We start from the raw sequence: 27,001 nt of genomic DNA on the forward strand, positions 1-27,001 counted from the left end.
ATTGTCTTGCCGAAATAAGCAGGGGCGTCCATGGTAACATTGCTTGGATGGCAAAACCTGTATGTACCGTTCAGCATTAATGGCGCCTTCACAGATGTGTAAGTTTCCCATGTTTTGGGCACTAATACACCCCCATACCATCACAGATGCTGGCATCACGCAATATCCCTAAAAAAAGCTTCAAAGTGCCTGATTTTAACCATCGTTATAAACACTCAATCAATCAATCAATCTTTATTTATATAGCCCTAAATCACAAGTGTCTCAAAGGGCTGCACAAGCCACAACGACATCCTCGGTACAAAGCCCACATACGTCCATTTTCCGTCCATTTTCCTGTGACGTCACATAGTGAATACAAACAAACATGGCGGAAAGAACAGCAAGATATAGCGACATTAGCTCGGATTCAGACTCGGATTTCAGCGGCTTAAGCGATTCAACAGATTACGAATGTATTGAAACGGATGGTTGTAGTGTGGAGGCAGGTAGCGAAAACGAAATTGAAGAAGAAACTGAAGCTATTGAGCCATATCGGTTTGAACCGTATGCAAGCGAAACCGACGAAAACGACACGACAGCCAGCAACACGGGAGAAAGCGAGGACGAATTCGGCGATCGCCTTCTAACCAACGATTGGTATGTGTTTGTTTGGCATTAAAGGAAACTAACAACTATGAACTAGGTTTACAGCATATGAAATACATTTGGCAACAACATGCACTTTGAGAGTGCAGACAGCTCAATTTTCATCAATTAATATATTCTGTAGACATACCCTCATGTCAGCAGGCCAGGGAAGCTAGGGTCGATATTCTTCTCTTGATCATCTTCGGGACGGTGTGAGCCAAGACATTCAGGGGGATTTAGCTCGCTCGTCTGCGGGAACAAACTGCCGCCATTGCTTGCCGTGCTACCGAGGTCCTTTGTCCCTGAATTGCTCACACACTCCGGCAGATTCACTGGGGGTCTGACGGCAGATTTCTTTGACTTTATCGTTGGAAATGCATCTGCTTTGAGTGTCGCAGGATATCCACACATTCTTGCCATCTCTGTCCTAGCATAGCTTTCGTCGGTAAAGTGTGCGGAACAAACGTCCAATTTCTTGCCACTTTCGCATCTTTGGGCCACTGGTGCAACTTGAATCCGTCCCTGTTCGTGTTGTTACACCCTCCGACAACACACCGACGAGGCATGATGTCTCCAAGGTACGGAAAACAGTCGAAAAAAACGGAAAATAACAGAGCTGATTTGACTCGGTGTTTGAGAAAATGGCGGATTGCTTCCCGATGTGACGTCACAACGTGAGAGCGAATATTAGAAAGGCGTTTAATTCGCCAAAATTCACCCATTTAGAGTTCGGAAATCGGTTAAAAAAAAATATGGTCTTTTTTCTGCAACATCAAGGTATATATTGACGCTTACAGAGGTCTGGTGATAATGTTCCCCTTTAAGTTTAAACTCTGCGTGGTAAGCGTGTCTCTTAATAGGAGCCATTTTTGGGTTAGAAGCGCTTCTTCTTCTACGGGAGAAAATGAACTCGGCGGCTGCTTACCGTAGTTGCGAGACCTGAACTTTATGAAAATGAAGTTTAGGTTTGTTGTGGCTCAATATTGGTCCATATATAAGGCGCACCGGATTATAAGGCGCACTGTCCGCTTTTGAGAAAATTGGATGTTTTTAGGTGCGCCTTATAGTGCGGAAAATACGGTGATTGTTGCCTGTAAGTAGTCCATACACATGTCGGTATGACTGGTCGTTTGTCGGTATGTGTATACTCCAAGTCAGCCGGGACAGGCCGCAGCTCACCCGCGACCCTCATGAGGACAAGCGGTGTAAAAAATTTAAAAGAGTTTTCATATTTTTATTGTGTTGTGAAGACTCATATTGTGTCGTCGCACAGCTTAATAGTTATGTGTGAGGTTTCATTTAAGTTCCTAAATGGGCTTTACAGCTCAATGAAAGGTTGAATACTGACTGCCACTCGTTCTTGCTTGCATTTTATTCATTTTCCCTCCACATTTCCTCCTCTCCTGGGTCTTTGCCCTCCTCTTCCCTGTCATTATCATCTCCATCTTACCTCCCTATCTCCCTCTTCCCATCTGTCCCTTCTTATGAAATAAAGTATGACTCCATTTTTCATTTATCCAAATATATCTATCATCGCCTATGTGCTGCACTGCGCCCTTATCTGTGATGCTTTTCTCATTGCGCTTCACTCATTCACGACTCGCGCGGTCCCAACTGAAAACGCCGCCGCACCGGAGAGTGTTTTTTAGGGGCGAGAGCACTGAAGAGAGCGCTTCGTGAGGCGGTAAAAATCCCTTTAGGGGATTCTCTTGTCATAACAATAGCAATGCTATCTCAAAATAACAGTAGCGTGCGTGGATGGTTTATATCAGGCAATAAAAGTTGCCAATGCTCGGCACATAAATACAGAATCATTTGCTGCCGGGGAGGTCATCTTACACACAATCACAAGTATATGTGCATATAGTGTATGTTTACTTTTGTTGCAATTGGAAGATGAGAACATCTTCCTTCCATGGGACTCCTGACTGAGTGGGCTCTCTCTTCTTGTTACCAAAGAATACTTGGCAGCAGGTCAGCAGTTTTCCAGACAAAAAAAAGTTTCCAGGTGAAAAAACAATCTGGCTTCTCTCTCCAAACTCAGAACATCTGGTTGTTGTTTTTTTTTTCTTTTTTACACCACAGTCTATCGTCCTCTTCTTCAGTTCCTAACATAAGCCAGCGCTGCTTTGGCTGTGCAATTAATCCATTTGCCATGAGGACGACACTTTACAGCTCACAACACGCCGTATTCAAGCTAATTGAAGCAGATGTTGAGGTCAGGACTGCAGTCAAACATGTTCTTTTCTATTAATGCAGAATGCTGGAGGATGACCTGAAGATCAGCAGCGACGAAGAAGAGGCCGAGCAACAGGTGAGTTTTCCCTGCATTGCTCAGTTTCGTTTTGACTTTCAACTATTGGCTTTCATTCATGCACAACCGGATCTTCTTGGTACTGATTAGTTCCTCAGTCTCGACATCTGTTTAATTCATTTCACTCAAAGCATTCATCCACATTTTAAATCAATTTCCTGCCTCATGTCATCAGCTGAATCATGCATAACACCATTTGCATTCAGCTTGTAATTAGGTAACCGTATAGGCAAAATACTGGAACTGGAGGTGCAGTTCATCCATTTATTCAGCAGAACATTGGTGAGGTCGGAGGTCATGTGTGTTGGACCAGAAGGCCTGGCTCCCAAATCTCTGTCGTAGTTCAACTGTCAATGACAGACTCATCCCAGATGTTGTGTTTCTAGCTTCAAATGGCACCGTGTGTGAGCGCTACTATTTTTATTAGGGTTCTTCAAAACCTTCACTGCCTCCAGAAATGGATTGACATTGACATCAATGTCTACTTCTGATGGTAATCTCCCATCCTCTCTCTTTGGTTTGGTTTCATCTCAGGCTGCAACTAAGAACTATTGTAATAGTCAACCAGTGACGTGCAGTCAGGGGAGGCAGGTGAGGCGAGGCCTCACGTGCCATCATGGGAAAAAAAAAAATTTAAAAAGAAAAAAATATATATATATTTGTTATATGTATCCAGTGATTATACTATAAAGTTATTTTCCATTTAACTTCACCAATTTTAGATAATTTTTTATTCAAAATCGCTGAATTTTCACCTTTGCCGTTCAAATACTGAGAAGAGACTTGCGGTGAGTCAGCAGCCAGTTGAGGCACCACACTCAGTTGTGCCTCAACATGGATTGCGGACTCGGCTAACTGCTGGACTGCTGTGCAGTGAGACCGTATTGCTATATGAATTATATTATACATTTCCATAGTGTATTTTGTCAACAACTGTATGTGTGTAACGTATTTCTTGTGCTGAGCAATCATAAAACTGCTGCGAAGACGCACTGTGTGAGACTCGCAGTAATCCCGCCTCCCGATGGTAGAGGGCGGTAGTGATCCCAGGGAGCATTTCTGCGACTACTCGGCTGCAGAAGAAGTGACAACAAGCAGCAACAGTTAGCAGCGATCGTTTATTTTTTCCTCTTGCCTGGACTATTAACATGGAGGATTACATATCTAAAATAAAACAGTTTTCTAAACTGGACTTTCAATCGAAGCAGGAGGTACTACTTAAAGGAAGATATCCACCGAGACAGAGAGACTTTTTAAACTGAAGAAAGATAAGGAAGACTTCTATAAACAAGTTATCGATGCTTTTGTTCAAAAGGAGCTGCGCATAGACTTCATTTATAAGTAAAGGTAAGACCATAATAAGGGTTTTTTTTATTAAATGTGCTTTTTTGTGTGCTACAGTTTGTATGTGTAAAGTTAAAGTTAAGTTAAAGTACCAATGATTGTCACACACACTATGTGTGGTGAAATTTGTCCTCTGCATTTGACCCATCCTCTTGATCACCCCCTGGGAGGTGAGGGGAGCAGTGGGCAGCAGCGGCGCCGCGCCCGGGAATCAGTTTTGGTGATTTAACCCCCAATTCCAACCCTTGATGCTGAGTGCCAAGCAGGGAAGAATGCTGGTATGAGCTTTTAAACATAACCTGTTAACTGCTGCCAATCAAATGGTGAATAAGATACTCTTTAGGGTTCATATGTTTGTAAATCTGACTGTGATGAAGTCAGTGCCTCACCAGCCATGAACCTCACCGCACGTCACTGTAGTCAACTAATCATCAACTCTCCTCACGATTAGTCGACTAGATCAATTATGCGTTTACCTAGGATTTACTAAAGGTTTACGTGTACTAAAACAAAAAAAGCTAATCTACTAAACGTACGCAAAGTAGATTGCGTATGTTAAGTGAGCAGAATAAGGCGTGCAATCCATTTTGGGTTTCTGTCTTCAACAATACGCAAAATATATGCTGATCATCAAATCACCCACAATACTGGGAGGAGAAGATGCAAATATATGTATTTAGCGTGCACAATGTGATCTATCAACACTAATCACCGCTTTGCAAGCACTATTTGGCGTTTTATTTAGCACGTGTCGGAAGGACGTGCAAACTGACAGTTCTACACATGGCTGCACGAACAGACGAGAATCCTCCACCCTATATTTGTGTCAACATTTTGGGCGGTCAGAAATAAAAAAATATTAGACATATCTTCTATTCAGCAACATCATTTTATAATTGTATAGCTGCTAGAGGACTTTAAGAGATGATTAAAACAAATTCAGTTTTGGTGTCATTTAGTATTCTTTAATGGCGTTAAGTAGGGCTGGGCGATATATCGATATACGCGATATATCGCGGGTTTGTCTCTGTGCGATATAGAAAATGACAATATCGTGATATTCGAGTATACATTCTCACGCAGTTGCTTTTAGCTGCGGGCATTACACTGCAGGCTCTCCTCGCTCTTTCTTGTGTCTCCTTCTCACAGACAGACAAGCGCACCTTCTTACACATGTCACATACTGTCACGCCATACGTCACATACGTATACGCCCTCGCACAGCAAAGAGGTAGCAGCATGGGTAACGTTAGCTGTGATGCTAGCGCAGCCGTGCGAGTGGTTATACGAGAGAGAGAAGGTGCGAATCTGGTAACAATTGAAGGAATAATTAATTCCCCCCAAAAACAGCAGGGGGTCCATCGTCTGGCGGTGGTTTGGCTTCAAGTGGGAATATGTCGAACAGACAACCGTAATTTGTCAAGTGTGGGGAAAAAGCATTGTTACGAAAAGTAGCATTACTGCTAATATGTAGCATCATTTGAAAAGTCACCTGCTAGAGAATGAAGAGTGCTTACTACGCATGCCAACATCTCTGTTCGGTGTCACACGTCCACACCATCAAAATGCCGAGGCAAACATTTCCAGATCAACACCGTATGAAAAAAAATAGTGATTTTTTTAGTTGTGATTTCCTTCTCTGCATGAAAGTTTTAAAGTAGCATATATTAATACAGTATGAAGAAGAATGTTTTAATGTAGACACATAGAATCATCATACTATTGTGATTATATGCATCAAGTGTTCATTCAAGGCTAAGGCAAAATATCGAGATATATGTCGTGTATCGCGATATGGCCTTAAAATATCGCAATATTAAAAAAAGGCCATATCGCCCAGCTCTAGCGTTAAGTGACGTTTATTTCACAAAAAAGATATATTATTAAAGTATTTCTTATGTAAAACACACTACTTTAAGTGTGCATTTTTTTTGGCGTTTTGAGCGGAGTAAGTGCAGCCTCTCTCCGATGAGTTGTTTTCATTGTAGATCCACTGAAAGACTGCTTCTAAAATGCCCATAAAAAGTGGCATATGTCTCCTGCATGTTTGATAACATAGCATAACGCCACAGGTAGGAGCATGCATAACATGAATGTGCAGTAAATAGAGAGACTGAGACATAGACTTCCTTCTATTGTCATTCAAATTTGAATGAAAAAATGACAGAATGACAAAAAATGAGTGTCTCTGTGGTGATGCCCCGTATAATACACACAAAATCCTCATTTAAATAAGGCGGTCTGCACCACTTTACAATTGCACATGCAGTGTTAGTAAATCGCACACAATATGCCCACTAATAGTAGACGCTATGGTTGTTGTTTGTATTGGCCTGCAGCACAGTGTACGAATAAAATTCAACAAAACAAATGTGTAAAATAGACTTAAAGGGCACAATGTAAAAAAAGCTAAAATGTTGATCCTAATAACTAAAAATAGAAAAAAATGAAGATGTACATAAAATTTTTTTTTGCCCTTTTACAAAATAAAAAAAAATATATATATGCGAAATCACAGAGTGTCGCCCATGCCGCTGGTACTTGGTCTACGTGTAGTGACCTACAATGGCAAAGCAAGTCAAGTTTTAGGGTAAGTCAGAACTTTTACCTAAATTAACAACTATATATGAAAATAGAGTACAGAAAATCCAAGTATTACAAGAAACAATAATAAAAATGATAACTCTTCACTTGTGGGGACGGCGTGGCGCGGTTGGAAGAGTGGCCGTGCCAGCAACCCTAGGGTTCCTGGTTCAATCCCCAACTTCTACCAACTTCGTCACGTCCGTTGTGTCCTTGAGCAAGACACTTCACCCTTGCTCCTGATGGGTCGTGGTTAGCACCTTGCATGGCAGCTCCCGCCATCAGTGTGTGAATGTGTGTCTGAATGGGTGAATGTAGAAATAGTGTCAAAGCGCTTTGAGTACCTTGAAGGTAGAAAAGCGCTATGCAAGTATAACCCATGTACCCTGTAGGTATATTGCACACTAGAAGGGACATTGTTATTGGGCGTAGGAAGTCTCAATAATGAGACCACTGACCGCTGCTTAGTTATTACATACATTTAGCCCGGGCGCGGCCACCGCTGCTGCTCACTGCTCCCCTCACCTCCCAGGGGGTGATCAAGGGTGATGGGTCAAATGCAGAGAATAATTTCGCCACACCTAGTGTGTGTGTGACAATCATGAGTATTTTAACTTTTAACTTAATAGGAGCAGATCATTTAACATGACAACATCTTTATCGTTAGTGACAGTCGCAGTGTGTCAGTAAATTTGACAAAATGTTGATCTGAATTCCTCTCCTTACCAAGTTCTTCTTTTTCTTTTTGTAGAGTATTAATACTTTATGGGAGTTTGTCGTAAACACATTGGCAGATCCTTGCATTGATATTTTAACCTTGCTAGCAAACATAGAACAATGGGGTCCAAACTTGTAATTTACATAACTTAGGCGTTTTTCAAGGCACCCTTTTATATCTCCTCTCCTTTTTGGAAGTTAAAATATTTTTTGGCAAATGTAATGTATGTAACTATTGTGTTGCTGTAGCTTGTTTTCTTCAGATGCAGTTTGTAGTAATTTGTTCGACTTCTTCAGTTAGGCTTGTGGTGTTCCTCAGTGTTCCATTTTAGGTCCTCTTTTTTTCACCATTTGGACTATTCAACTGGTGGTCCGCGAGTTCATTCTTAAAAACACTAGAGTGCTGTTTTTGAATGGCTTTTTTGCAGCAAACAGAAAAACATTCTTGTCACTGACAAAATAAAAAGACCAAAATCTAATGTCTACAGCAGGGGTCACCAACCTTTTTGAAACCAAGAGCTACTTCTTGGGTACTGATTAATGCGAAGGGCTACCAGTTTCCATCCATCCATTTTCTACCGCTTATTCTCTTTGGGGTCGCGGGGGGCGCTGGAGCCTCTCTCAGCTACAATCGGGCGGAAGGCGGGGTACACCCTGGACAAGTCGCCACCTCATCGCAGGGGCTACCAGTTTGATACACACTTAAATAAATTGCCAGAAATAGCCAATTTGCTCAATTTACCTTTAACTCTATGTTATTATTAATAATTAATGATATTTATCTTTGTAGAAACACTGATCATCTAAATGATTTCTCACAATAAATATATGCATAGAAACAGATGAATATCAATATGCAACACTTTATTTTTATATTTTCTCTAAGTGCACATTTTTCAAATTGAACATTTTCAAATGGTCACTTCTAAGACAGTCTTGTGAAATCACAATATCCCATTTTAACTAGCTAGCCACTAACATTTTTTAACAAATCATGAATTAATTTGCATCATGTTTGTACAAATAATAACTCATGTAAAATACAAAAGTCAACTCTCAAATTTTTAAATATATCATGTCACACTTTGAACTGGACACCAAATCTGTTATCTGTGTCTTTGTCAGTTAGTAAAGACCAAATCTTTAAAATATGTTCTTGGATTTTCAAATTCTATTTGAGTTTTGTCTCTCTTAGAATTAAAAATGTCGAGCAAAGCGAGACCAGCTTGCTAGTAAATAAATAAAATTTAAAAAATAGAGGTTGCTATTTGAGCTATTTTTAGAACAGACCAGCGGGCTACTCATTTGGTCCTTACGGGCTACCTGGTGCCTGTGGGCACCACGTTGGTGACCCCTGGTCTACAGTAAAGTACGCCGGTTCTCTAGAATTCACAGATTAAGACTAATAATAATTAGTACAGCTCCCGGTCCTTCGCTTTCTTGAAATCCATCCATCCATCCATTTTCTACCGCTTATTCCCTTCGGGGTCGCGGGGGGCGCTTGAGCCTATCTCAGCTACAATCGGGCGGAAGGCGGGGCACACCCTGGACAAGTCGCCACCTCAGCTTTCTTGAAATGTGGCCCCTAAAACAGTATGGTGCAGACTATCCCTGCGATAGGTTATACTCGATATATAGTTTTATTGTCATTAATAATATCATATGGGGTATACTTCTCTCAATGCTGAGTTCAAAATCTTACTTGCCATAATCAATTTGCAAAGTCGCATTGAGTCGGCGAGCAAATGTATCGTAATTAAACTCTTACAGTAAGTGTCCATAATTATTCACTTGTCACAGTCCAATGAAGGACCCCAAGGAGCATGAAATGAGTTTTGAATCATTAAATTAATCAAATTGGACTAACAACACAAATGTACCAAAGGATTTTGCACACTCATTCATAAATAACCTGATGCTCTACACATAGAATTGATTATGTATGAGATTTGTCGTACTCTCATCTCGATCTTTTTTGCACTCAGTGGGGGCGTGAAGCCGCTAACCTTTTTCCACTGGTGTCAGTGCTCATCAAGGAGTCCACGCAATGCTAATTAAAACTAGTTCCTCTCATTTTTTGTTGGATGTTAAATTGAATAATTATGAGGTGATAGAGATAATGGTAATGAATGCTGGCAGATTTTCTGCAGTGGTTTTAGTTATTGCAATCATGGTGAAAGTGGATCTGTTAATTACAGAATTGTGGCAAGTGGTTTCTATAATAGTATAATGTATATGTCCATGATTACAGTGAAGCTAAAGTGCACTTTAGGAGTCTCACTCCAACTTTTATTGTGCATGCTTGCACTATGTTTGTTCAAATGCGTTGGCTAGATAGGATACATAACACAGAAGGTTATGCTCTATTGACTTATCAAGATGTGACTCACACAATATTGTCGTGAAGATTGAACTGTGTTTTTTACTTTGGGGTCCAAAGGTGCCCGCTTCTTTGCATCTTTATATACAAACGGCAGACATGTGATGCAAATCATTTCCTGAGCTCACTCTGAGAAATAAAGTGAATCTCTCCAAAGTTGTTGAACTATTGCTTTAAGCCTCCAGCATGACATTGCAAGATGGATATGGAAAGAATCAACAGAAAAGAAAGTAAAAAGAGAAAATGGAGAGACAAAGACAGAGCAGACATACTGATAAGAGTGCAGACAGGAGAGAGAAATGCAAAGAGAAAAAGGCTGACATGAATCCAGTGGTGTTTTTCTGTGCATGCAGTTAATAGGCTTATAGCAAATGAGTGCATGGTGTATTATCAAGCTTTTATAGCCTGGAGTAAAACGCAACACACACATGCGTTCTTAGTCAAATACACAGACATGTGCGTGTTGCACAAATGTTGGCAGCCTCACAGACACAGACACACTGTCATTAGTATTCTGTGGCACGGCGCAGGGAGGGCAGCAGAGGGGTATGATGAATATGTTTTTGCACTGAGCAAAGACACGAAGGAGGGCAGGGAATTGAAAGAAGAAGGAAAGATGGGTGGATGCAAAAAGAGGAAAGGAAGCGAGAGAGAGAGAGAGAGAGAGAGAGAGGCAGAGAGGAGGAAAGCAAGATATTCCTGGTGACTTTAAAAGCTGGAAGAAAAACAGCAACCCAATTACCACTGCACCAATGTCCTTTGTCTCTCGCTGCCTGCACATTTCTCTCTGTGATGACAGATCACCTTGGTCAAAGCAAGGTCAGACTTAAAAGCTCTGGCTTTCTATAAAAGTTCAATTGCAGCTGGTAAAATGTCCAGAACACAGGGAAACACTCAGAAGTCGACTCCACATCGGCGGCGTGAAAAGTAATTATACGTTCAGAAAACCACATTGTGCGCACAAAGGGTCATATTGCTAACGTTGAAGCAGAGTCACTGGTGCATACCTGATAACCTCCCGTTTTATCCACCAAACTACCGTATTTTGCAATTGTTTTCCGTCAGCCTCTGGTTTGAATACCTTCCGTAGTCTAACTTTCATCAAAAAGATAAAAAAAAACCTCTGCAGCACAGCAATCTGTGAAGGCAACGGTGCAGTGCGTCGGCAAGCAGTAGGCAATCGGGTACGGATTCGGGCATATTTGTTCAAGTGTAAAACTCAGATTGCCAATTTTGCATCGAAAGAAAGCGGTGATCATAAGCAAAACCGGAAGGAGAAGTGACACCTTAAAAGTAAAATATTTTAAAATAAGTGTCTCCGCATGGAGAATTGTTAAGAGGATAAGCCAAAACTAGTATGAACGTATGGTAAACACAGTGGGTGCAACAAATATTGTTCTGTCCGCCCTGCACCGCACAATACACCCTTATGGACTGCAGTCTGTTGTGTACATGTGTTTGTGTGCCTGTCCACGGTCACCAAAAGTCAGGCTCCCTATGACGTAATGTCCGTTGTGAAGTTCAAACACAACATTTTGAAGCAGCCAAGTCTTCAGTGAGAAACAGCTTCTCACTGACTGTACACGCTAACTTTGTGGTGCGTTCCAAAATTTTGCACCCAATGCGGACTTGCAGGCAGGCACAGAATGTCTTTGTGACTGAATTATTGATCCAGACTGGGAGAACTAACTTACCTACGAAGGTAATTGAAAGACATATTTTTATATCGAAATATTTTTGAGTCACACTTTGTTTTTGTGTTTATTCAACTCCTCAGATATAACATCTACTAAAAAAAACTCTGCTGACACTTTATTGTTAAAATCCCTTTTGAGTTTGTGGATAAAAGCCCCTGAAATGATCATTCATCTTGTTTTTTGTGTTGGTACTTATTTTATTGTAATTTTATTAAATATAAGCTACAGTTTCCAAACCACTTGCTTTTCACAAGTAGAAGCAATTATGTGTACAAGTAATCTAGGAATAAAAGGCAATTTACCATTAGAGAGTGTTGTTTAGTAATCGTTAACTAAAAAGAAAACTCTTATGTATTCAGTATATCACTGATATTTACTGCATGGTTTTGATTGATTGATTGAGACTTTTATTAGTAGGTTGCACAGTGAAGTACATATTCTGTACAATTGACCACTAAATGGTAACACCCGAATAAGTTTTTCAACTTGTTTAAGTCGGGGTCCACTTAAATTGATTCATGATACAGATATATACTATCACATATACTATCATCATAATGCAGTCATCACACAAGATAATCATCAGGGTGTATACATTGAATTATTTACATTATTTACAATTCGGGGTGTGGAGAGGGGGGGTTGGGTTTGGTTGTTGTCATCAGTCAACAACAATTGAGAACAGAGAAATGGATATTGAAACAGTGTAGGTCTGACTTGGTAGGATATGTACAGCAAGTAGTGAACATAGAGCGAAAGAGAGAGATCAGAAGGCATAAGAAAAGTATCTACATTTGATTATTTACATTTGATTATTAACAATCCGGGGAGGGTGTTAGTTTAGGGTTGAAGTTGCCTGGAGGTGTACTTTTATTGCGGTTTTGAAGGAGGATAGAGATGCCCTTTCTTTTACACCTGTTGGGAGCGCATTCCACATTGATGTGGCATAGAAAGAGAATGAGTTAAGACCTTTGTTAGATCGGAATCTGGGTTTAACGTGGTTAGTGGAGCTCCCCCTGGTGTTGTGGTCATAGCGGTCATTTACGTTAAGGAAGTAGTTTGACATGTACTTCGGTATCAGGGAGGTGTAGCGGATTGTATAGACTAGGCTCAGTGCAAGTTGTTTTACTCTGTCCTCCACCCTGAGCCAGCCCACTTTGGAGAAGTGGGTAGGAGTGAGGTGGTATCTGGGGTGGAGGTCTAGAAGTAATCTGACTAGCTTGTTCTGGGATGTTTGGAGTTTGGATTTGAGGGTTTTGGAGGTGCTAGGGTACCAGGAGGTGCATGCGTAATCGAAAAAGGGTTGAACGAGAGTTCCCGCTAGAATCCTCATGGTGCTTTTGTTGACCAGAGAGGAGATTCTATAGAGAAATCTCGTTCGTTGGTTGACCTTTTTGATTACCTTGGTTGCCATTTTATCACAGTAAAGATTAGCTTCTAGAATGGAACCTAGGTAGGTGACCTCATCCTTCCTGGTGATAACCCACTTTTATAGTGAAGTCATTGACTTTCTTAAGGTTGATGTGGGACCCAAACAGGATGGATTCCGTTTTACCCAAGTGTATGGATAGCTTGTTGTCAGCGAGCCAGGTGCAAGTTCTACAGAGTTCAGCACAGAGGATTTTCTCCACCTGTAACTTGTCCTTGTCTGATACCAGCAGGGCCCCCGAGTCAGTTTTTGATGACAAACAAAATAACAAAAGAACTTTGAGAGGAAAAAAGCTGTTTTCTTTAAACCCAAAAGGGTACCAAAAACTCTGGACCAAAAACATACGTACAGACCGTACCATAGGTTACCTGTACCGTTGCACCCCTCGTAAACACTGAAATTGATGGCAACAATGCCAAAACTAAAGATTACATATGATACTAATCTCAATTTATTATACTGAACAAAAATCTAAACACAATACTTTTGTTTTTGCTCCCATTTTTCATGAAGTGAACTCAAAGATCTAAGACTTACTATATACACAAAAGACCTAAACCTCTCAAATATTGTTCACAAATCTGTCTAAATCTGTGTGAGTGAGCCAAGATAATCCATACCACCTCACAGGTGTGGCATAACAGGATGCTGATTAAACAGCATGATTATTGCACAGGCGTGCCTTACGCTGCCCACAATAAAAAACAACTCTGAAATATGCAGTTTTGCTTTATTGGGTGTCTGGGGGGGAGTCAGAAAAGCAGTCAGTATCTGGTGTAACCACCATTTGCCTTACACAATGCAACGCATCTCCTTCGCATAGAGTTGATCGGGTTGTTGATTGTGGCCTGTGGAATGTTGGTCCACTCCTCTTCAATGGCTGTGCAAAGTTGCTGGATATTGGCAGGAACTGGAACGCACTGTCGTATACGCCGATCCACAGCATTCCAAACATGCTCAATGGGTGACATGTTTGGTGAGTATGCTGGTCATGCAAGAACTGGGATGTTGTCAGCTTCCAGGAATTGTGTACAGATTCTTGCAATATGGGGCTGTGCATTGTCATGCTGCAACATGAGGTGATGGAATGGCACAACAATGGGCCTCAGGATCTCGTCACAGTTACTCTGTGCGTTCAAAATGCCATTAATGAAATGCAGTTGCATTTGTTGTCCAAAACAAACGCCTGCCCATACCATGACCTCACCCCCACCATGGGCCACTCGATTCACAACATTGACATGAGCAAACCGCTCTCCCACATGACGCCACACGCTGTTTGCCATCTGCTCTGAACAGTGAAAACTGGGATTCATCCGTGAAGAGAACACTTCTCCAACGTGGCAGACACCATCGAATGTGAGCATTTGTCCGCTTAAGTCGGTTAAAACGACAAACTGTAGTCAGGTCGAGACCCCGATGAGGACGACGAGCATGCAGATGAGCTTCCCTTAAATGGTTTCTTACAGTTTGTGCAGAAATTATTTGGTTATGCAAACCAATTGTTGCAGCAGCTGTCCAATGATCATCAATCAATCAATCAATCAAAGTGTACTTATATAGCCCTTAATCACAAACGTCTCAAAGGGCTGCACAAGCCAAAACGACAGCCTCGGCTTAGATCCCACATCAGTGCAAGAAAAAACTCAACCCAGTAGTATAATTATATGATTTATACTAGAGTGATTATATCTTCGGTTTTTTTTCGCAAAATCTTTTTTTCTCCTTTTTGTTAATGTTTACAAACTTGGGGAATAATTCCTTGGAAACAGAAAGACTTTTGGAGCAAAGATCAACAAATTTAACTCGGTAGAAGATAGCATTTTCTTTGCTTTTGTTCAGTTATTGTCTAATATTGACTTTGTTTTGATCAAACAACTGAATATAATCAAATAAAATAAGGGACTAGTTTGAAAATTGTGTTGACATTATTAGACTGTCAATAGCACTCACTATAAATACTTTTTTTGTAAATTACGGTTAATACATGAGAGTCTATTGACAATTTCACTGGGTGATGGGAATCGGCAGCATAAAACCCGGATCAGACCATCTCTATCTCTGAGAGAATATGTGTAAATGTTTTTTTTTAATGAAGTGTTCAAAAATAAAGTCAAATTCTCGTGAATCAAGAGTCAAAGATCCTCTATGTGAGAGGAGTGCTCGGTCATAGTACACGGTCCTGATTTGGCCCATGGGCCGCCAGTTGAATGTTTTCTATCACGCCCTGGTTTTGGTATCTTTAATATATCATGTAGGTGTATCTGCTGGATGTAGAGGTCCTGGGTTTGTGTGGTTACACGTAGTCTGCGGTTGTGAGGCCGGTTGGATGCACTGCCAAATTCTCTGAAACGCCTTTGGAAACGGCTTATGGTGGAGAAATTAACATTTAATTCACAGGCAACAACTCTGGTGGACATTCCTGCAGTCAGCATGCAAACTGCACACTCCCTCAAAACTTGTAACATCTGTGGCATTGTGCTGTGTGATAAAACTGCACATTTCAGAGTGGCCTTTTATCGTGGGCAGCCTAAGGCGCACCTGTGCAATAATCATGCTGTTTAATCAGCATCTTGATATTCCACACCTGTAAAGTGGGATGTATTATCTTGGCAAAGAAGAAGTGCTCACTAACACAGGTTTAGACAGATTTGTGAACAATATTTGAGAGGAATAGTAAAAGTTTTAGATCTTTGAGTTCAACTCATGAAAAATAGGAGCAAAAACAAAAGTGTTGTGTTCATATTTTTTTCAGTGTATTTAAAATGTGGTACTGTATCATTAATTCTGATTTTAAAATATATATTTTTTTGCGATATGGATAAAATGGATGGATGGAAAATGGGGGAAAAAAATGTCCTGTTTGGTCCAAAAATTTATAGATTTTTTTATTTACCAAATGTCATGTCGTAAATGTTATTCTTATTTTGTGTATTTCCTAAAAAAATAAAATAATTCAGACTGTTTAAACTGTTGCTGTTGCATTTGTTTGCATCATGCTTTCCTAAAATGAAACCCCGCACACCTGGGATGTCAAAAGTGTGGGCCGAGGGAGCATTTTTGGCCCGCAGCCTGCTTTTTAGTGTTTGTTTTGGTGTATTCAAAAATAACATTTTGTTATTAATTTTGAAATATACTATTAGATATTGCACTTGTCTGTTTTGTCACCTCCAAGACAAAGTTAAGATACTGTGGTAGGTCTGGAACCCCTGGTTATGAATTTGAATAAAAAGTCCACTGCAAAAAAGGATATGATTTGTCATGGTCTGCAGTACTTACACAATATGTATTTTGGACAAATATTTATAATTCTGCCTGTTCAACGGTAGAACCTATATAAACTAAAAACAAACAAAAAACAACTACAAATAACATTTGTTTGCGAGGCATTATGTGCTTACTTGTTCATGGTTTAGCACTTATCCCTTTGCTTTTTTTTTAGCTTCTAACCATGTCATGACATGTTAATTAATCCATGTTCACAGCTGTCAAGTTATATTTACCACAATAGCTTAAGAACTACTTATACTTTGCAACAGTAAAGAGCAAAAACCTTCCCAATGATGAACATACAATCAAGCATATGTGTTCCTAAGACTGCATAATACAGTATATGTACAGTATATCAAGTATATTAATGCATTTTCCATTCTTGCTGGAAAACCACCTTTGCAGTGAAGTGGACATTGTTGACTTTTCATGTGAACTAATATCACAGAAAGTCAAGTGGCAGAATCCCAAACATACATGATGTTTACTTTAGTAGAAAAGACAAAAAACACACTAATATTTCGCTGATTGTCAATGCCACCTGAGTTAAAGATATCTTACAGCAGATACTAATGTGGAATTTCTTTTTTCAGAGGAAGTGCAAAAAAATATCCAGAATAATTGACCTTGAAAGAGAAATACTTTGTCACAGATGGTCATTTCAAGCCTAATGGACACTGTTATCATGACCAAACATTTGGGGACTTAATTCTGTGTTTCAACAAATTTGCTATTTTTTTTAATTGCTTGTTTTTTCAGTTTATAAACTACATCTTAAATATGTTCTTCAAAAATACTGAGGCAGCAGTCATTGAAACACACAATTTAAATCACTCCCAAAACTGTTGGCCACGACTGTACTTTAGGTGAGTTTCCAACGATGAGTTCATTGCATTGAAGTCACAACAAAGCATATTACATTAAAACAGGCAAGTAGATATAATAATTTCCTATATGTTAACATTTGAAAATAAGGGATTTTTTTTTTTTAATTGGGAGAAAGAAGGCAAACATAAATGTGATTGTTGACAAGTATTTCGACTGTATATCTCGGTGGACATGAAAAGGAAAAACACCTACTTATACTACAAAAGTATTATTACTGACTAAATAAGAGTTCTGTGCATTCAGTTAATGGTAGTATTTATACTGTGTAATATCCACTCCATTTCTGTTTTAGAGAGACCGTTTCTGGAACTTGACTATGTACAGTCTTTGGAAGGATGCCAATGTGTACCATACTGTATTACCGTACCGATTTCCAGTACATATCGATACTGGTACTCAACGTTACCAATTGTGTAACTTTTTTTAAGTGTTGAGAAATGTTAATTGTTTAATAATAAATAAAAAAATTTTTTGTAATATTTAAAAATGATCAGATTATGATAAGTGCATGTACTGTCCAGTTGTTGTATCTTGTTTTCTTATTACATTTCTGAGTCTTGTTTGCACATACTATTTAGTAGACTGGCAGTAGTGTACAGACTACGGTGTGTTGCCTGGCGAGAAAGTTGTCTTTGCTATGAAGCTGAATGTGCCAGTCTAGTCTTATGTTGTGCCCCACAAAGTCTTTATTATGTAGCGCCCTGCACAATATTTATACTGTACAGTAAGTATTGTTTGATTGTAAAGTGCATCTTTGTTGTAGTTTTCTTTACCAAATTTGGAGGTATTTAAATCGTCATGTAAAATCACCAATGCTAATCAGTAGCATGGACAGTATATGGCAATGCCAATGTAAATTACTTATTCTTAGACTTAGACTTCCTTTTTATTGTCATTCAAATTTGAACTTTACAGCACAGATAAGAACGAAATTTCGTTACATAAGCTCATGGTAGTGCAGGAGAAAAAAGCAATAAGGTGCATATATAAATAAATAGATATATACTGTATATAAATAATATATAAATATATATATATCTAATAAATATATATATATATATATATATAAATAAATAGATTACTGTACAGATACGTACCGTCAATTTAGTGCATTTTGGAAAAGTGGAGCCTTACTTTACTTTGAGGGTTTTTTGTCAGGCATACATGGTTTGTTGGCATGGAAAATTGTAATATTACGTAGAGGCAGTTTGGATAAGTGCGCTCTGAGTGCCGCTTGAGTGATTGTTTCCTCGCCAAGTGTATAAATCAATGTTTAGTCTGCAACTAGATATGAAGTCATAAGCAACAAAGATATTGAATATGGCATATTTCGATTTTGCGTGTCTCAATACCCAGTAGTATTGGCGGAATGTATTTAGTTCCTTTAAAAGCACCGAATTTAGTACCTATCCCTATACGATATATACAAGTATGATTAGGTATGTGGCAAGTAAATGTGTAGGGTAAGAGGAGGCCATAATGAGACGCTGGTCATTTAGTCCTTTTATATTTGTCTTTAGTTTTCTGTACATTTTTAAAAAAAAGACACATATTTTAAGTTCATTGTCACAATAGTGTATGGTGGCATGTGGCATGAACCCAAGATGCAGAAATGGTAGGCAATGTGCAGGTATAACTTACTTTAATGATGGACGATGGAGCACCAACGCGGATAAGGCAGCTTACTCGGTAAAAAGGCAGAAAACATACACAAACAGCACGAACGAATAAACGACAATAAACCAGCGCCGTTCAGCTGACAATGCTGAATTCACAACCAGGGACAGGTGTGTCTCCTGATTGTCAATCAGGAACATGTAAGGGAAGCAGCGGTGAAGTGGCAGGAAAAGGGAAGCGCACAGGAAGTGGAAACAAGGAAATGTAAAATAAATACCATGCACAGGAAAATGCAAATGAACTACATGATGTCATGCAGACCTCAGATTAGGATTTAAAGACATCAATTATGGAATTGCAATGCTTCCTGACATGCACCTGGGGATAGGTTGATTGGCAACACTAAATTGGCCCTAGTGTGAGAGTGTAAGTGTAAATGTTGTCTGTCTATCTGTGATGGCCTTGTGATGAGGTGGTGACTTGTCCAGGGTGTACCCCGCCTTCCGCCCGAATGCAGCTGCGATAGGCTCCAGCACCCCCCGCGACCCCGAAAGGGACAAGCGGTAGAAAATGGATGGATGGATGTCCTGGCTGCCCAGTACAATATGGCTGATACTAATGCATAACAATAAAATAAGAACAAGTTGTACATTTGGTAAGCCAGCTGCATTTCGCCTTTATGGTGAGAGGCTCGCTTCACAATTACAAACAGTAATCCTTTAAACTGCTACATTTTCTGCAAGGCGAGCTCTGCATGAAGGTGGTATCTGAAATTAAGGATTCTAAGCCATGTGTTCAGTTGGAAATGCTTTATACAGACTCCTGAAAGATAAGTCATTGTTCAGTTATTGTTCAAGGCTGTGTGGGGGTGACTTGTTAAAACTGCATCACCGACCCTGAGGTGACGACTCGCACACGCAAGTATCTGGAAGATAAGGATCCAAGGAAATGTTTTTTTGTGAGATTCACTAGGCGCTCCATTAGGGACACCTTCACATTCAAAGGAGTTCTAATACAAGAGTTTGAACAGATATTCTGCTTTTTGAAAGAATATGTAAAGCATTTTTTTCTATGTGACTCTATTAAATATTGTGGTTGTCGTCGGCAACACTTCACCACTGCAAACGAATGCCGAAATATTAAACATATTGCCGTACAAACAATTAACACTTAGACTTAGACTTAGAGTTCCTTTTTATTGTCATTCAAATTTGAACTTTACAGTACAGATAAATAAATGATAAATGGGTTGTACTTGTATAGCGCTTTTCTACCTTCAAGGTACTCAAAGCGCTTTGACACTACTTCCACATTTACCCATTCACACACACATTCACACACTGATGGAGGGAGCTGCCATGCAAGGCGCTAACCAGCACCCATCAGGAGCAAGGGTGAAGTGTCTTGCTCAGGACACAACGGACATGACGAGGTTGGTACTAGGTGGGGATTGAACCAGGGACCCTCGGGTCGCGCACGGCCATTCTTCCACTGCGCCACACCGAACAAAAAAAGAACAAAATGTTGTTGCATTAGCTCGTTGTAGTGCAGGATAAAAGAGCAATAAGGTGCAGATATAAATGAATAGATTACTGTACAGATAAATATATTGCACTTTTGCATATGCATCCACGTTTATGGATGTATGTTGTATTGTCTTTATATTCCAGCGAGTTAATCTGTTTTTGGGGGGAATTGAGGGGATTATTATGATGCGTTCAAGAGTCTTACGGCCTGAGGGAAGAAGCTTTTACAGAACCTTGAGGTTCTGCTATTGAGGCTGCGGAACCTCTTTCTAGAGTCCAGCAGTGAAAACAGTCATTGGTGGGGGTGGGGGTAGTCTTTGCAGATTTTCTGAGCCCTGGTCAGGCAGCGGCTTTTTGCGATCTCCTGGATAGGAGGAAGATGAGTTTTGATGATCTTTTCCGACAGTTTTGGAAAAGGGATTTTAGAATTCAGCTCCTCTGTCTGCATATGAGCTCTTGTATGTGTTGTGCTCATTGAGTAGTATTAACGCTTGTTAATAAAACATCTGTGAGTGTATTGGTGTAAAGGTACAGTATTACTCCTGCCATGGACATGTGTCCTTTTCTTGCATGCACATAACTAGTTTTCGTTTTGTACAGTATAATGATTAATGGGAGTGTGTCGTAACCACAAACCGTTGTAACACGAGGACCACCTGTCTAAGATTTAGTAGGGCTGTGTGTGTGAGTGTAGCTATCGTTGTGTCACACTGGTTGTACATGATTGAGCACTGTGTTCATGTTTCCAATACTCTTAATATCTAGACAGGCTGAAGCCGCATTTTGTAGGTTTAGTGAGTAATTGCAGCCTTTATTTTTCTTGAAGCCCTCACGGGATATATTCTCTCACAGAAACTCTTCATGAACCCTGCAAATCTCTCGGAGTCACAAATCTGACAAGGTTTGTTATTCATGTCTGCAGCTCCGCGTCAATCTGTCAGAACCTCAAAACCATTGGCGTCGTTAATCACCTGATTCCTTGAGAGACTGAAAAAGGAGCTAAATGCGAATTGATCTTAATCAACAGCAGAAGATGAATTAATTGCAAAACCAAATATGTTTTTTTGTCATTGTAATAATATAGTCGTGTATACAATTGATTGACAAGAGGATAGGCGGAGTAAGAAGACATGCATCACTTTCAACGCTTGCTAGCGTCCATTATTCTACTTAAATAGCAGCTACATGTAATCATCATAATTATCATGGTAATTTTTGGTGGAGAAAAAGTATTTATTAATGAAACGTATGTCAAAATATAAGTATGGGGGGTTCTAATTAATTGATCAATCTTAGATAGACATTTTATAATCTATGACATTTTTTAATCAGGCTTTTTACTTATCACGTTAAACCCCTCTTATGTTTTAAATGTTTTATTATACTTGTTTTTTCTATTTTATTTATTGCTAATATTAATACTCTAATTCTCTCAATGTTTTTATTAACTTATTAATGTATTATTTACATTATTTATTAATTATTTATTTTTTATTTTTTATTTATTTATTTAGTACTTCTACATATATTTTAACATATGTTCCATACTATTTTTTAGATGGCGTTAATCTTAGTTATCCTCCAGTGTGGACACCTCAAAGGTGGTGTTTTTCCTCAATCCTCAGTACCATGCCATATTTTGTCTTGTTATTGTCAATAGTGATGTGTGTGTGCGTGCACGTGCGTGCGTTTGTATGTATTTGTTTTCTTCTCTTCTTTTTGTGTGTGTAAAGCACTTTGTGTTTGCCACTTGCCTGTGTAGAGAAATGCTATATAAAAAAAGTGGATGACTTTCTGAAGTCTATTTTTTTTTAGAATGATAGGACAGAAAGGACTGCTCATTATCCAAAGCATACCACATCATGTTTCCTTCTATAGTCATAGCATAGACATGTATGTGCTGTACTGCTGACGGAAGTAACAGTGAATTGTTAGATGTACGAAGCAATACTCTGCTCACAGTTGGACAAAAGCTATGAAGCAAGGAGTTTGTTGATGAATTATGACCATATACAGGTGTATGCTTATACCGTATATGCGTGCAATGGATGCGGTTCCCGACTTTTCGAAGGCAACTAACTGGAATTTTCTTCTTCAATCAGGAGCCTGAACTCAGCCTCATGAAACATGCTTTACACAAAAGTGAAGGCAGCAAGACCTATACCAGGGGTCGGCAACCTTCAGCATACAAAGAGCCAATGGAGCCCATTTCCCCCCAAATAAAACCCACCTAGAGCCACGAACTCTGTTAGATTCCTAAAATGACGATAACATCACTTATAGTTTCCTTACACTTGTGCTATAGGACTTATGACATCAAACACTTATTTGATGTATTTCTGGGTATAACGAAGCAAATCATCAAATTATTTTGAACATTTGAAAAAAATACACTGTTCCTTCCCTTATTAATGAATAAAAAAAATAAAAAATCAACTCATTCCAATGTTCTGAAGGCATACGACTGCGGAATATTCATTTGACGAAAAATGTAAAACACATACTCATCAATAAAAACAGCAAATTAATAAAAATGTAAATAAATAAAATGTTTCTCTTTTTTGATCCGTCCATTGCTAGGGGTTGACCGCTACAAACAATACAATTGCATGGCAGCAAGAGATGTCGCATAAGGGCTGTGACATACATTTCCATCGACAATATATTAAAATGTGTTTTATTTTCATATGACAAGATCCCAGAACTCTCCAAAATAACAACTGTTAAATTAAAATAAACTAAATAAAATGAAATATAATAAATCAAGTAACCATTATTTGTTGACATTTGGTTTCAAAGCCAAAGGGAGCCACGGCGGAGGCATGAAAGAGCCGCATGCGGCTCTAGAGCCGCGGGTTGCAGACCCCTGACCTATACTAACAAGCTGTAATTGAAGGCCCAGGTATTTGGTGATCTCAATAGGAATGCAGATTTGATTTGATTTTTATTAAGGATCCCCATTAGCTGGTTGCCTCAACAACCCACTAGTCTTCCCGGGGTCCACAATTCAATACAATTACAAGTAAAAGCATATAATTATAACTACACAATACAGAAAAAAATAAATAAATAAAATAAAAAATAAAAATAAAATCAATCAATCAATCAATCTTTATTTATATAGCCCTAAATCACAAGTGTCTCAAAGGGCTGCACAAGCCACAACGACATCCTCGGTACAAAGCCCACATACGGGCAAGGAAAAACTCACCCCAGTGGGACGTCGATGTGAATGACTATGAGAAACCTTGGAGAGGACCGCATATGTGGGTAACCCCCCCCCTCTAGGGGAGACCGAAAGCAATGGATGTCGAGTGGGTCTGACATAATATTGTGAGAGTCCAGTCCATAGTGGATCCAACATAATAGTAAGAGTCCAGTCCATAGTGGGGCCAGCAGGACACCATCCCGAGCGGAGACGGGTCAGCAGCGTAGAGATGTTCCCAGCCGATGCACAGGCGAGCGGTCCACCCCGGGTCCCGACTCTGGACAGCCAGCACTTCATCCATGGCCACCGGACCTGTGCCCCCCCCCCCCTCAAGGAAAAGGGGAGCAGAGGAGAAAAGAAAAGAAACGGCAGATCAACTGGTCCAACAGGGGGGCTATTTAAAGGCTAGAGTATACAAATGAGTTTTAAGATGGGACTTAAATGCTTCTACTGAGGTAGCATCTCTAATTGTTACCGGGAGGGCATTCCATAGTACTGGAGCCCGAATAGAAAACGCTCTATAGCCCGCAGACTTTTTTTGGGCTCTGGGAATCACTAATAAGCCGGAGTTCTTTGAACGCAGATTTCTTGCCGGGACATATGGTACAATACAATCGACAAGATAGGACGGAGCTAGACCGTGTAGTATTTTATACGTAAGTAGTAAAACCTTAAAGTCACTTCTTAAGTGCACAGGAAGCCAGTGCAGGTGAGCCAGTATAGGCGTAATATGATCAAACTTTCTTGTTCTTGTCAAAAGTCTAGCAGCCGCATTTTGTACCAACTGTAATTTTTTAATGCTAGACATAGGGAGACCCGAAAATAATACGTTACAGTAGTCGAGACGAGACGTAACGAACGCATGAATAATGATCTCAGCGTCGCTAGTGGATAAAATAGAACGAATTTTAGCGATATTACGGAGATGAAAGAAGGCCGTTTTAGTAACACTCTTAATGTGTGATTCAAACGAGAGAGTTGGGTCGAAGATAATACCCAGATTCTTTACTGATTCGCCTTGTGTAATTGTTTGGTTGTCAAATGTTAAGGTGGTATTATTAAATAAATGTCGGTGTTTAGCAGGACCGATAATCAGCATTTCCGTTTTCTTGGCGTTGAGTTGCAAGAAGTTAGCGGACATCCAATGTTTAATTTCATTAAGACACGCCTCCAGCTGACTACAATCCGGCGTGTTGGTCAGCCTTAGGGGCATGTAGAGTTGGGTGTCATCAGCATAGCAATGAAAGCTAACACCGTATTTGCGTATGATGTCGCCTAGCGGCAGCATGTAAATACTAAAGAGTGCAGGGCCAAGAACCGAACCCTGAGGAACTCCGCACGTTACCTTAACATAGTCAGAGGTCACATTATTATGGGAGACGCATCGATAAGAAAACAAGCAAACAATTTACAGTCACAGAATAATAATTACCATATAAATATAACTACACAATATATAAAACCAAACAAATCATCAACGAGCAAACTAATTTAAAGACTCAGATAAAATATTACTCTCGTTTTAAAAACCTGTTTACTTTCAATGCCGGTTAAAATTTGAGGCAGGTTATTCCAGAGCGATAAAGATCTATGAATAAAAGATTTCCGCAAAGCATTCTTCCTGGGACGAGGGAGTACAAATGCCCCTCACTGGACGCCCTGGTGTTATGATTATGTATAGTGCTACTGTGAACTATTAGGGCCATGAGAAAAGCAGGAGTTTTACTACCGGTTACTGATTTGAACAATAGAAGAGTATTAGCTGACAACCTGTTCTGCACTGTTAGCCAGGAAAGAGAAGAATGTATTTGGTTCACATTGGTTCTTAGTGAACAACCAAGAACCAGCCTTGCTGCCCTATTCTGGACAATCTGGAGATTATTGATCTCACCACTTGCAGCAGACGCCCAGACTGTAGAACAATAGTCAAGATGACACAAGACTAAACTCTTAACAATCCGACAATGAAGAGGTGGATCAACAAAAGCAGCACATTTCCTGGAAATACCAACATTGATTACAGGCATCAAACATGAGGGTTAAACAATTATGCCAAATGTAAAAATGTTTTTTGTATGGTTTTCACTAGGTGTGTCTAAAAAAAATTTGTTAACAGTGATACCTACTCTATTTATTTAATTACGTTAAAATATTTGACTGATAATTATCGCATCACGTCAAGCCACACGGAACTAAAAAACGAGGCTGATGTGAAGGCTCTGCAAAAAGTATTTATTAAATTCCACTCAAAAAGACACGAAACTGCGATGCAACAAAAATAAGCTTGGGTGAAAAACAAAAACAAAGTAGAAATGAATCTTTCACGGGCTAAGCGGCAAGGTGATGTTCCGGTGAACATAGAAGTTGTGGACAACATTGCGAACAAACTCTCGCTGGCAGAAAAGCTCTAAACACAGAAAAAAGACGAAGTAGCAAGGGCGGCAGCAAGAGGTAATTACACGAAAGAAACAATAACAAGGCTGGAATAATACGACGCCATCTGTAATAGCCCACTTAGCGACGTTCCTACGAGGCAGCCACCTGGTAATGCATCTATCTATATTTAAAATAAATCATAACTTGCTGATTTATTAATGTAATTTCATGTAGTTTATGTTATTGTCAACGTCAAATCATTTGCTATTAATACACAGTATTTTTCAGGGATTTTGTTTTGTTGTTTCCATTTCTCCTTCTTCTACAACCAACAGCTATCCTAATGTTGTGCCCCCTGTGTCTCATCTACCTCGTCGCATCTATGTACCCAACACCCAAAACCCAGAAGTGTGCAAATGGAAGAGCAGACAAGATCTTTAAATAAAACCAAACAAATAGGAGACATGTGAGACACACATTTTACTAGGGGTCTCCCGATACAACTTTTTCACTTTTGATGTGATACCAATATTGGAGTCTTGATTATTGCCCTATACGGTATTGAGCCGAAACGATATCAGTAAAGTTAAAAAGTTAAAGTTAAAGTACCAATGATTGTCACACAGACTAGGTGTGGTGAGATTATCATTTTTGGTGCTTTAACCCCCAATTCCAACCATTGATGCTGAGTGCCAAGCAGGAAGGTAATGGGTCCCATTTTTATAGTCTTTGGTATGACTCACGACCTACCGATATCAGGGCGGGCACTCTAACCACTAGGCCACTGAGCATAGTACATACCTTTACTATTTTGTAGTGTGGAATGTTAGAAAAGGTTTCAGCAAGTGAAATTACTCAGACAGAAAAGACAAGAACATATTTATCAATAAGAATCTGGAATGGATTTATGCTGTCCTTTCATTGAAGTGGAGTGTTAATTGATTTGTTTTGGCTACACCTTTTGGTCACAATCCGTTTTTTTTTATTTGCGCTTATGATGGAGTAAGTTGAATGATGCGGCC

General features: G+C 39.6%; 1 protein-coding gene across 1 annotated transcript in view; it reads left to right on the forward strand.

Annotated features, from left to right (window-relative positions):
• The window catches only part of aff2 (AF4/FMR2 family, member 2), a 429,950-nt gene that overhangs the window by 290,723 nt on the left and 112,226 nt on the right, over positions 1 to 27,001 (forward strand). The window contains exon 9 of the mRNA XM_061979661.2: positions 2,890 to 2,944. Coding sequence (XP_061835645.2) covers positions 2,890 to 2,944 — 55 coding nt within the window. The remainder of the gene's footprint in view (positions 1 to 2,889; positions 2,945 to 27,001) is intronic.

This window comes from Nerophis lumbriciformis, linkage group LG19 (genome assembly GCF_033978685.3).
Source record: "Nerophis lumbriciformis linkage group LG19, RoL_Nlum_v2.1, whole genome shotgun sequence".
NCBI lineage: Eukaryota > Metazoa > Chordata > Actinopteri > Syngnathiformes > Syngnathidae > Nerophis > Nerophis lumbriciformis.